The sequence below is a fragment of the Rutilus rutilus genome, assembly GCF_951802725.1.
Source record: "Rutilus rutilus genome assembly, chromosome: 6".
In the NCBI taxonomy this organism is placed as follows: Eukaryota; Metazoa; Chordata; class Actinopteri; order Cypriniformes; family Leuciscidae; genus Rutilus; species Rutilus rutilus.
In genome coordinates, this window is record NC_140214.1 from 22,360,312 (window position 1) to 22,373,838 (window position 13,527).

The following is a 13,527-nucleotide window of genomic DNA, read 5'->3' on the forward strand; positions in this document are numbered from 1 at the left end:
AAAATGCTCTTCATGCTCAAATTCTCATTCTCGACATTCTTAAATCATGCTGGATAACATGGATTTGAGGAGTCCATCTCAGCTTGAGTGAATGTTGTTTTTAAAGCGGTGTTGTTACTGTTAACTAAAACTATTAAAATGTCTTTGTTAATTGTAATAAAGCTGAAAAAAAATAAGATAAATATTACATAGAAAAGTTCAACAAAACAAAAAACTAGAAAATTAGTTGAGATACAAAAATGACAAAAAATAAAACAATAAATGAAAGCTAAAAAGTGATATGTAAATATATATATGGCAAACACAAAAATATTATGAATTGTGGAAAAAAATCTTATATACTTATAAGATTTTTTTCCACAATTCATTATATTTTTGTGCTTTGCCAATAGTATAATCTAAAATGAAAACATTTGTATTAAATTAGAAAAAGGATTTTCACTAGTCGATTTTACCTAAGAAGGTGCTTGAGATGAACTCTGAGACCTGGTTTCCTGACTTGCTAGTCTCTGACAACTGGGTAAGCTCTCGATTCAGCATCCTTTTGAACTGTAGAACAAGAAAACACGTACACTTTGAGAATCAGCATCTCCAACTTGTATTTCATTTGAATAAATCCATACAATTCATTTTCATATTTCCATACAAAGCCCAACCGAATCTTTTGAGATCAAAACTACAAATATGTGCAACATGTTTAATTAAGAAACGTTAAGGTGTGAAACATCACATGACTTAGATGCTCAGATCTGAATATAGCTGCATTCAGAGTGGTAACAGCCCTTCATTCAGCTGCTACAGGCATCCAAGATTAGGGGCTGGACCAAGCAGGAGGAGTGCCTTTCATATGTGTAGTGCTATTATGTAATCATACACAAGGTTTCAGAATGAAACACTTCCGACTGAGGCAGCAAATGTACAGTAGTACTGTAGGAGCTATACACACACACACACACACACACACACACACACACACACACACTGTGACATCAGAAACACACCCAGACTGACATCCTCACACCAACACTCTGCACCATCTGTAATTTATAGAGTGTCAACAAGAGCATCCCTCTCAACTTCAGAGCTTGTTCCCAGCATGATGCTGCCAAATGAAAGTGCACAGCTGAATGTGCAGAATCACAACACGAGCCTTACCTGAACATACATCCACGACAAAGAGAGCAAGTAACTGACGTCTGGCATTTCAGCACCAAATGAAGCTTGAATAAAACAGAAGCTCCCTGCGGCCGGTGCACATGCTGCAGACACGCTCTGTGCTCCGGTCCAGATTGCCCGAGCTCCCCGGTTCCACAGCAGTCTAACGGTCCACAGCTCATGATGTGGCGGCACCACAGAGCTCAGCCCAGCACCGGGAGCTCCAGCTGCCATGGGCTGCACCTGTGGCGGGCTGAGAGCGTGTGCCGCTGACTGGAGCAAGTTTGCATCGCTGCCGCATGCTCTGCTCTCCTACTCTGCCTGATTCATGTGTAAACACAGAGATCAGGCTCCTCCCAGCAGCCCCCTCTCTCCCTACTCGATGCCACTCGCCAGCCAATCAGATGAGTTTGGCAACAGAGACTGGGTCAGGGGGAGGCTTCTGATTGGCTCTCGGCTCCACAGCACATGCAAGGGGGCTGGATGGGGTGGATACAGGGGGCTGGGGCTGCACCATGTGCACTTGGTTTGAAGTCGAAAAGCTTTAGGAGCCTCTTCATGCTTTGCATCTATTGCCATGTTGTTGCTGGTGTTTTATTAATACTTATAACTCATGCAGTTATTATTTATATTGTATATTGATTTAGATGTTCAAATGTTTGGGGTCATTGAGATTTATGCATTAAATTGTTCAAAAGTGATAGTAAATATATTTCCATTTTTACTTTCTATTCATCAAAAATCCTGCAAAAAAGGTTTCCACAAAAATATTAAGCAGCACATCTGATTTCAACATTGTTATATTAGTAATACTAACAGTTTCTTGAGCAATAAATCAGCATGTTAGAATGATTTCTGAAGGATCATGTGACACTAAATGCTGGAGTAATGATGCTGAAAATTCAGCTTTGCCATCACAGGAATAACATTTTAAAGGAAATTTGAAAAGATCTTAAAATAAAAATAAAAAATATTTTTTGATCAGATAAATGCAGACATGGTGAGCATAAGAGACTTTCCAAAAAAAATAAAAAAAATAAAATCTTACTGAACCAAAACCTTTAAATGTTAATGTCACTTCAGTAATTTCATTCATCTTCATTATTTATGATAACATTAACTCATCAAAACAAAGTGCATAAGTGTACAAGGAATATTTGATTATTAATAGAGTATTTATTTTACATGAATGAAAACTTTAGAAATCTCTAAATATGTTGCAGTTTAGCTCGCCCCATGACTTGCCATTCTTACCCGATCTAATATGAAAATATGGCACTGCCAATTTTGATGACAAAAAGGATTATATTAACTATCTATAAAATTCAGTGCTTTTATTTAAATCTAAATACTTTGAATGGTTTTTGCACGCTCAGTTATATATATATACAGTATATTTTACACCTCAGCCAGAGCAGGGTGACTGCTGAACGGGTATTACAAACGTTAGTGAGAGTGAAAACACACAAACATGTGTTCATATGTGCACATGTGTGTGAGAGTATGTATCCGCGTGCACGTGGGTGGGCCAATCACGCGTCACACAGGCTATGAAACCCCCAGCAGGAATGGGGGGAGATAGAGAGGGTGGGGGGGATCAGATTCATCCGTGACTTCACTCTCATTCTCATTTTTCAGCACACGATGTGGTCGGGGGAGGGGAGAGATTCAGGACACGCATGAATCCCGTTCCGATGTGTAATTCATACGGAGGCATGTTAAGTATTCGGCTGCTGTTTTCAGCAAGTGCTGATGAATTGTGTTCGACTGTTATTAGTGGGGTGTCCCTGGGTGACAGTGGGGATGGGCCTGTCAGAAATGAATCCTCTTTTATTTTAGTAGATCTACCTTGTTGGATGCCATCTCACTGACTGAGTGGCGTGTCTTGAGAGTCTCAAGCTGTTCGAGACACCAGTCCAGCTCATCCAGAGTCTCCACTGCCAGCTTCTGAAACGGCTCCTCTGCAAAATACAGTTCATATATTCACGGCTACTGAAATAAGTTCATCATCATATGCAATACAAAGAAATGCACTGTTTTGCTTTTCTACAAGAGTTTGTTGTCTAACCTGGTAGGCTTGTCTTGCACATGGATGGTGGGTAGTTTCCAGTGGACCTCCTGTATGGATTTATAAGATCAAGTATGACTTAAGAATTTGAACAAGGATTACACAGTTTACTAGGACTGTAAAAGGGCTTACTTGCTCGGGACACGGTCTTGCTGATGGGTCAAAGCGGCAAAGTTGCTCCGCACTGTCCTCAAGCTGGCAAGGACCTATGAGAAGAACAATAATGTGGGTCCATGTCAAAAACACATCCTTAGTACTTTCTTTCTTTTTTTAGTTACTCCAACTTACTTACAGCTTCATATTTTAGCATTGCAAAAATAAAAAAATTGATCAGTTATCAGTATTTATAATTTCATTATTATTGTCCACCAAAATCGATAAGCAAATCGGTGCAAGATACTTTCAACACATTTTAAAGAATGTTATATATATATATAACATTCTTTAAATGTATATATGTGTGTGTGTGTGTGTGTGTATATGTATATATATATATATAACCATTTTATATTTTATTATATATCAAAAAAATCTTAATATAAAAACATACAGTTTATTAATAAATATAAATTATATTATAAAATGTATATTTTATGCTTTAACAGGAAATGACCATTTGGAAGTCTTAATATCTTATGAAGTTTTGCTTCACAAGTACATTAATCTTGTTTTACCAATGTTTAGATATTATTACCTGCAAACAAGATTAACGCTGATTAATACAATTATTTTTGGAGTGAGTGAGAGAATAAATGTTACATAGAGAGGTGATCTAGCAAATGAAAGATTTGATTAAAAAGCCTGGTTTGTCCTAAATTCTGCAGCTCTTTTGGAGTTTCAAAAGGACATGAAGGGTATCTGATTTCCAAAGCCATGCAGATTTCTCATCTGTCAGCATCCATATCGACAAATGCGGTATTGGATTCCTTGCCTGTTTTGTAAACTGAGTACAGTGGTGACGCAAATCCCCAAAACAAGCTGCATAAGAGCGGAAGGGCTGTTCCCGCCAATGCCAAAGGCAGCACACTCCGCTTACACAAAAAAGTTACTGCTGAATATTAGGAGATTAATCTGTCTTTAAAATATAGGGGGTTCCTTAAAAGAGTGGTAATCTGAAACCACATGACGCAAAGTCTCTAATTGCCTATTAATGTCAGACTATGCAAGCTTTTCATTTTCATGACCCACTCTACTACTAACCTGTGCAAATGGTGTAACTATCATGTCTTCTCCATGTCTGTAAGAGAAAAATACATTAACAAATCACAAATCAAACTCAAAAAATGACATACTGGAAAAGACAGCTCTTTAATCTCCCAATAATAAAAGGAGGCACATAAAATTACTTAAGGATCAGTGAAAAAGAATGACTAAGAGTTTAACTGTGGAGAATTAAGGATGTGGTCGGCTTCAGGTTACAGCACACCATCATTCAGAAGAGCAAGAGGGTGGTAAAACAGCTCAGCATAAGGAGGGCACCTCATACTCTCCAATGGGATATTAGAAATCCTACATTAAAAGCTTATGGAAATACGTAATAAGAACATAGATGGGTTCAGCGTGGTCGGACAGGGTGTGTCATGCATGTGTATTTGAGGAGCAGCAGGAGAGAAGCCGAACTAGGGAACACACTGGGAGTTGCGCCTTTATTCACATATTCTAAAGCCTCTATGGTGGCATGCCGATCGCTCATGGTGGTAAAGAGGACAGAGGGGAAGCTCTGAGGTTTGACTGGTCTTAGACACAAGGGGAGAGAACCGGCCTGGATCCTGTAATGGAGAAATGCGGGACAGCCCTTTCAAGTTAATATTTTTCTCTCCTCACCGATTGAGCCAGTTGACTTCCCAGTGCTTCAAACTCTCTTCCCTTTGAAAAGACAACAAGAGTTGGTGACCTGGGATTAAGCAAGCACACTAGGGTTCACATCACCCTAACAAACACCGGCAGTTGGAGCGGGTTGTGGTCACCCTGTTGGTGTTTTGTTGGGGCGGTGTGAATCAGTCTTAAGGTGTTTCGATTTGGGCGACTGGCTTTGACGCAAAGTGGAAAAATAAACTGCAGAAAAAAAACAAGAATGTGGCGCCCTTTTTCCGACTTTGTGAAATCCCAGCAAACCAGAGCTGACATGCAAGCGTGCTCAGATGGAAAGAACAGCTGGAAGTGGTAAAAATAAGGAGTTTTTAACCAGTGCCTTGGATTTTCCAAAATGGCTGAGCAATATGATTTGATGTAATACACTATTAAAATGGTGTGTCTTGGGAGAACTGTGTTTCAGACATAATCAACCAGCTGGAGTAAGCCACATCTGTTATGAGGCAACGTTTACAGTCCTAATTAACAGAACTCTTCCAGCCACAAAACACTGTAGCTGAAGTACACACTTTTGTTACACGTGAAGCTTGCAGTGAATCAGACAAAATGTACATGAAAACTGAGATCGGAAACTTAAAAAGTTTGGGGTCGGTAAGATTTTTGTTTTTGAAAGCAGTCTCTTGTGCTCAGCGAGGCTGCTTTTATTTGATTGTATTAATACAATTTCAAGTAAGTGTTTTCTGTTTTAATATATTTAAAAATATAATGTATTCCTTTGATGGCAAAGCTGAATATTCAGCATTATTACTCCAGTCGTCAGTGTCACATGATCCTTCAGAAATCATTCTAATATGCTGATTTGCTGCTCAAGAAGCATTTCTCATTATTATCAGTGTTGTGCTGCCTAACGTTTCAAAATTGTAAAAAAAATTGTTAAGAATCTTTGATGAATACAAAGTTCAAAAGAACACCATTAATTTGAAATAGAAATCTTTTGATCAATTTAAAATATTAATTTCTTACAAAAAAAAAAAGTTATTAAAAAATTTTTACCAGTATGTGACTTTTTCTACTCAGAGAAGCCATCGTAAATGCATTTAGTATGAGATTTCTTGATGCAACGGAGGGTCCAGGCATTTCTTGAGCTTCAGTATATTAGGGGATCATGAATGAGACGAATGATACTCACAGCTCACTGGCCGTGGATGAGTTTCGGGACATGGCCTTGGGTGAAAGGTCGAAGTCGGAATCCGAGCGATACAGGAATGACTCCCGCCGCTGACTGTGAGGGAAATTGGCCGGCAGCACACGGCTGGAGCCTGGACTGGCCTGGGACTCCAGAGGACTGCGGCCCACCGACAGCCCATTCTCAACATCAAAACTGAGGAAAGAGAAACAGAAAGAAAGATGAACAATTTACCTGGGATGATGTATTAACTTTTAATTTGCCATTTTTACACTCCTTTCAGATAAATAGTACCCAATGACACCATACGCTCAACACACACCCTGTGCAAATGGAAAAATAGTATAGACGGTCACTGAGACATTGATAAAAATGGTTACACACAAATGTGAAGTGAGACACTTCCTGCATTAATCCAGATGTAAGATAGCCTTGCGGGTTAATATGACAGAGATAAAAAGTATATCACAGTCTCTGTGATCTCCATGACTCCATGACAAACACAAGGATACTTTTCAATACCTCACTAATATCAAACCAGCAGCTCTGACACTACATCACTCAAGAAAGTCTGAGACCACTAGTGAATACAGTTTTATACATTATATAATTGTAATATATAACAAGTTTGTGTAAAAGTTACCAATCATGTTATCCAATAGGAGTACACCAATATTGAAATTTTGGCTACTATAGATAAGCTAAAAGTAATATCTTTGTTATGGCCGATAACCGATTACTCAATTCATACTCAATTCAGTCTCAATAATATGAATTGAGACACTCCAAAGAACATCTTGTGCTTCAATGGAAGCAAAAACATCTGACCAATTGTGTAAAGAATCACATGATCAATGTCATATTGAGTAGTGACCCAAAAATAATGCAGATTTTTTTATTATCTTTCTATTATTTTACATCATAAGCATTTTTTTTTAAATCCTAAAAGCTTCTATTCTAATTCTAGGTTTTTAATCCAATATTTTCAATGTGAACTCCGCTTTATAATTCTTAAACACCGCTGTATACAGCAACACCGGAAGAATGTCAGCTACAGCATTCCACCTCATTCCACAGACAGAGATCTAGTATGTCGGTTATGGTGACAGTGAATGAGAGAAATGCATTTGAGATTTCTTCCTCCTCTAAGCCACAGTCTGAGTGCAGCAAATCTGTCCGTCTCAGACAGATTCAGGTTTTGTGGATTGGGTAAGACCTCCTGAAGCACAAGAGGCAGCAAAGCTCTGAATGGGCTGTGTTCTTCAAGGTCAATGTGATGCAGGAATGCGAAGCTAAAAATAGCCTCGGCTCATTGACGTGGAAGCATGAGAGGCCTAAAAATAACCTCCTCAGGTGAAGCCAATTCCCAATCAAACTAGCACAAAATTGACATGAACCATATAAGGTCATTTCATTAATCAATGGTCCTTGCCTCTGATGCGTTGTCTGTTTAACGATCCGTTGCTAATGAAGGTATTCTTCTACAGTGTGTTAAGTTAGTGTGAAGGAGAGAACCAACACTGCAAGTCAATGGCCACATTTTTTTCTATATTTGAGAGAGAAGGAAAGGCATTTTCTAAATAAATAACAATAAAACGATGAAGGAGACAACAACACATTGGAGATCTATTTATAGTTTCTGTTGTTCTAGTTCCAACACATAATACTGCAATTTATGTTGATTAAGTTCAATTACGACCAAATGCACCATACAGTATATTCAGCTTTTTTTAATACGTGCAATCTATATCTGATATATCTGATAATGATGGCGCTTTCAAAGTTATGTAACGTTTATGTGGTCATCTAGTACAACATGGGTTTTCAAAGACCTCCAAATCGACCTCTTTCACAGATGTTGCATGAGGACAAGACGGATGTCTCTTACGTATTATATAATCAACCCGGTACACCCTATTCATGTGCCCACATTCAGGAGCGAGAAACATATAGACAGAGAGAGAGAGAGAGAGGGAGAGCAGCACTCTTCGTCATGGACCAAAACACACATACACAATAGCACATCTCTTTAAGTCACTCTACTGTACGCTCTGGCGTGAGGGGACACCGCATCCAGCTCTAGAAATACCTGTGCTTGGGGCAGAGGCTGTCGCTTCCACTTCGTTTCTGCTTCCGTCCCTCATCTTTACTGCTCTTCTCCTATGGGTCCCTGTGCACACTCAGAGCGAGGCACTTCTGTTCTGCAGTGCTACTATAAATAGCCCATCCCTGTGCGAGGGATCCGAGCAGAAGCGCTATATTTAGAGCTGCAGGTAGCCTCAGATTCTTCCCCCCATTCATGAATATTTATAGAGATTTCTACTGTGCTATTTTTGGCCCACACATCTATCCACCCACACATTTCCATGTTGCCATTTTAAGACATCCTCCATCAAAGGGAATGTGGGAATTTCATCATTCAGTGAAGCAGTCTGTTATTAATGCTGTTTTTATACTGCATGTGGGAATTGCATCAGTGCATTGTGCATATAGGCATATCAGCCTATTAATTCAGTACATTAATCACAGTTTGTGGTAAAACGCCACCAAAATTCAAATGTTTGATTTCCCTGATTATTATTATTGTTGATGCAATATTGTACCAGTGCATTGAACTTAAATTAAAATAAACATTTCCACATACTGATGGAGAATCTGTATTTATCTCACAGGTGAGCATGAGAAATGCCCCCTCTCAGTGAAAATGAAGGGAAACACTGATCCTCATTTTGCCAAGTTCTCTGTTATAGCTTTAAATAGCTACATTTAAATGTAGTTATCTAAATTTAAGTGCATAAGATATATGTTTAGTATCACACAATATGTGAATCTGTTGTGAAATGTACAGATACTTTTCTGAACAATCATTTTAATTTTTGCACTGTTATGACAATTGCCCGCATCATCAGATGGTTAAAGATGAACTGGTCCTTGTGACCAGTCTTTATGCTTGCAGTGCTGTGGAAAATACACAATTTTCCTGGCTGTTTTTCTGGGAATAGGATGCCTCCTGTGGCTCGAGAAAGAATAAGCATGTATGAAGCTGCCCTTTTCAGTCAAGACATGATGACAGTATATAGCAAGTACAGAGTACAAGAGTATGAGCCTTAAGGCACATCGTCGTGACCATAAACCAACTCAACTTGAAGATGATGATGATAATAATAATAATAATAATAAGTTGAGTTGGTTATAGTCACCATTTGTCTTAAGGAGCATATACTCACACTCTGTTCATATGGTATATAATAATAATAATAATAATAATAATAATAATCATATTTATTATTATTATAATTATTATTAAAGAAAAAAATTAAGTAAAAAGCTATAGAGGTAAAAAACTATGAAGAATTGTATACAAGTATATCATTGTTCAGTCAGTAAACATAAACAGCTGTCACTATAAAATCCATTACAGTTGAATTTAAAGTTTAAAGGGTTCGTTCACCCAAAAGTTTTTAAATTCTGTCATTAATCACTGACCCTCATGTCGTTCCAAACCCGTAAGACTTTTGCTCATCTTCGGAACACAAATTAAGATCTTTTTGATGAGATCTGAGAGCTTTCTGTCCCTCCATTGACAGCTACGCAACTGACACTTTGACGCTTCAAAAAGTTCATAAAGATATCGTACAACGAATCCATACGAAAACTAGTACGAATACTAGAAGTCTAAATATAAAGTCTCTTCAGAAAATTTGGACTAAACTGCTCAATTCGTATGGATTCGTTTTACAATCTCTTTTAAGAAGCATCAAAGTCTTGAGTAGCGGTCCATGGAGGGAAAGAAAGCTCTCAGATCTCATCAAGAAGATCTTCATTTGTGTTCTGATGATGAACGTAAGTCTTATGGGTTTGGAACAGCATCAAGTTAAATGACAGAAATTTCATTTTTGGTTGAACTGTCCCTTTAATAATTTCTGTAAAGGTTTCAGGGTGTTAAATTTAGCATATTTTGTGTTCTAGAGCGTTACATAAACAAAGCATTAGTGCTACTGTAATCAGTCAATTTCAAAATCTAAGAAAACATTTTTACTTTCGATACTTAGTACAATGTGGGAACTTTCCAATTTTTACTGAAGTATGTTTTTGGCTTGAGTACAAGTCTGACACAGTACCCCTGGCTTCAGCTCAGCTTATCATTGCCTTCAGGAACCGATACCAACTCGCTACAAAGTCTTCGAGCAGAATCTTTGAAGAGCACCTCCAGTCTGAGGAGTAAAAGAGCCGTTACTAAATCCTCTACAGTCGAATGACACGGTGCATGTTGACTGTCAGAATCTAAACACTTGACACCCAGCATGCGTCACGGGACAGTAGTGCTACGTCAGTCCTAATCTGGGCACATTACCAGCCCAGCCTGCATGTCCCACCCGGGTCCACACACTAGCCCAATGCAGGACAATCACTAATCTACAGTCAAAACATCTTACGAAAAGCAAGAAACGCCGGCTCAACATAGAGGCATGTTTGTTTATATGCTTTAATGCAGCATTTAATGTAAAGAAAGAAGAACAGAGGCAGAGCAACGAGTTCATACGAATCTCATGAAGTCGTTTAGTCTCATAGTTGAATAACCAGTCCACCGGGACGCAGCCAGAAGGCTGTTCATCCTGTTCCTCTCTCCATTGTTTCTAATCAACAAGAAAGAAAAAAAAGACATTTAAGAGAGCCGCAACGTCACATGACGTCAATGAACACCCAGGGGCCCAGACATACATGAACATACCGCAGGAGATTTGGAGGACAGCAGCTGTTGCCATACAAATAAAACGGTTAGCACTAAAAGTTGAACATTTGAGAGCTGCAGCGAGATTAAAAGCACAGTTAACCACAAGTGAACATGCATTTGAGTAAAAAAAAAAAAAAAGACCCTTCTTGGTGCTTCACTTTGAGATTGAAGTCTCACAGAAGCGCAACGGGAGACGTTACCGATCTGGTGAGGCGGTTAATTACAGGGTCATCCAGCAGGTCACATACTCGTGCGTAGACACTGCGGGCAGAGGATGTGTCCTCGATTGTTTAATCACCGTTTCTGTACATGCTGCCTTTTCCTAATTGTGCACATCAAATGTGGAGCACATCCATACCGGTAAGAGCCGCAGAGATTGTATAAAGATTTCTGAGGCACAATAGGGTGCACAGAGAGAGAGAGAGAGAGAGAGAGGGAGGCAGTGCTGTGATCTCAGCTTTCCACTGAACATTTATGGTCAAGATTAAAAATAAGCTTGGTTTGTCTCTGATTTAGACTGACATTTTAAAACATGCATGGGGGTTAGCCAGAATTAAGTCATAGACATTTGAAGGCGCATTACACAGATATTTCCACATACATTTTCCTGCTCAAAAGCAAACTGGTGGTGACTTTAATAAACGTTCATATTACAGAAAAGAGTGTTTCTGATAACAAAAAAACGACCCTAGTTATTGTTAGTGTAAACACATTTAATGCGTTTAATGTGTTGATTATATAATTCAGCCTTATTAATCACCTGTTAGTGCAATACCATTAGCTGTCTCCACTGTAAAAATATGCAATTGTTACTATATGTTTCTACTTGATTTAAAGTTTAACATTTACTTTCATCTGTGTATACTCATTTAGTTCAGCATAAAAAAAGTTTGGGGTCAGTAATGTTTTTTTTTTTAAAGTCGTCTCTTATGCCCACCAAGACTGCATTTATTTGATCAAAAATACAGTAAAAACAGTAATATTGTGAGATATTACACTTTAAAACAACTGTTGTCTATTTTTTATTTATATATTTTAAAATGTTATTTATTCCTCCTGTGATGGCAAAGCTGAATTTTCAGCATCATTACTCCAGTCTTCAGTGATCCTTCAGAAACCATTCTAATATGCTGTATAATTTGGCGTTCAAGAAACATTCTTATTATTAACAATGTTGTGCTGCTTTAATATTTTATAAGAACCATACACTTTTTTTTCAAGATTCTATGATGAATTTAAAGTTCAAAAGAACAACATTTATTTGAAAGGGAATTAGAAGTAAAATGATTCCGTGCTGAATACAAATATTAATTTCTTTCAATATTTTTTTTACTTTATTTTAAAGTGACAAACTTACATTGTACTTACTCAAATAAGTACTGAGTATGTACTTACTATAGAGTTACGGTTAGGGTTTGGTTTAGGTTAGTTACTTGTAATTTAGCATAATTTACTGTTTTTACTATATTAAGTACATGTAGTAATGTGTAACTATGTCACCTTAAAATAAAGTGCTACCAAAAATGTGAATTGTATTTTATTTCCAACTAATATAAAATATTTAATTTGCATCCACATGAAGCACACTGTTTGCAGCGTATACGACCCTACATAAAAACGCTAAATTTGTAAATCAATACTATTAAAATAACACTAAATTATTTTTAGCAATAAAATAATTCAATTATACTAACAACAAGAAGAAAATATATAATAAGAAGAGGGATTTTTATATGAGTAATATCCTTAAAATAAAAAAATGTAGAGGAAAATACATGCCGGCCCATGCATTATGCCAGACCATCATTACAAACAGAGTTAACGAAGTGCATCAGATTTTCCATGCAGGGTCTGTGACGGGGCACTTCTGTGAACACAGCAGAGGGTCTCTCAGAGGGCAAGGACGGGGCTCAGTCTGTTATCCTAGGATCATTTTGTGACCATAAGAAAACAACAGAACAGCAGTGCAAAATGCCCAGAGCAAAACATATATTATGAAAGCAATCTAAAGTGATGGGAAAGCTAATCAAAAATAGTCTGAAATAGCCTTAGAGGTACACTAAAATAAAGCAAAAAAAATTCACATTTAATTCACGACGATTTCAGAGATAGCTACAGGTAATACTGTGAACTGTGTACACTAAGAGCTATGTAACCTCATGTGTTTTAGACAACACTATAGCATCGTTTTGTAATAGGTCGACTTAAACTGAAAATAGATGTATCTCTTGGGGGTGAAAGTAATCCCATGTGACACATTTCACTTAAAAAAACAAAACAAAAAAAACAAAAAAAAAAAGCAAGAAGAATGAGCTGCAGATGTTCAGACGATTGCAATCTAGCTCCGCCAAGACACCGGCCAAGAGGGAGACAAATGGATATACTCAAAGAATGTTATACAGCAAACCTCTCTAATAAAGATTAAGAAAACACTAACACAGTAGAACATATTCATTACAGAGCAGTATTCTGTCAGGAAACACAATTCAGCAGCACAAGGCCAAGTGCTTTGATAATGACCTTAATGTGCTCCAACCGGACCGTTGCGTCTAGTAGTGTTGCCTCAACCTC

At 37.8% G+C, this 13,527-nt stretch overlaps 1 protein-coding gene across 4 annotated transcripts in view; it reads right to left on the bottom strand.

Moving 5' to 3' along the window:
- The window catches only part of pde4ca (phosphodiesterase 4C, cAMP-specific a), a 38,791-nt gene that overhangs the window by 5,580 nt on the left and 19,684 nt on the right, over positions 1 to 13,527 (bottom strand). For 2 of the 4 annotated variants that reach the window (XM_084410888.1, XM_084410889.1), the window contains exons 2-7: positions 6,225 to 6,416; positions 4,424 to 4,460; positions 3,356 to 3,429; positions 3,224 to 3,273; positions 3,004 to 3,116; positions 456 to 549 (exon numbers count right to left, since the gene is read on the bottom strand). In XM_084410888.1, coding sequence (XP_084267014.1) covers positions 456 to 549; positions 3,004 to 3,116; positions 3,224 to 3,273; positions 3,356 to 3,429; positions 4,424 to 4,460; positions 6,225 to 6,416 — 560 coding nt within the window. Of the gene's footprint in view, positions 1 to 455; positions 550 to 1,155; positions 1,554 to 3,003; positions 3,117 to 3,223; positions 3,274 to 3,355; positions 3,430 to 4,423; positions 4,461 to 6,224; positions 6,417 to 8,310; positions 8,404 to 13,527 lie in introns of those variants that run through there. The other 2 variants (XM_084410890.1, XM_084410891.1) reach the window with 2 other exon arrangements.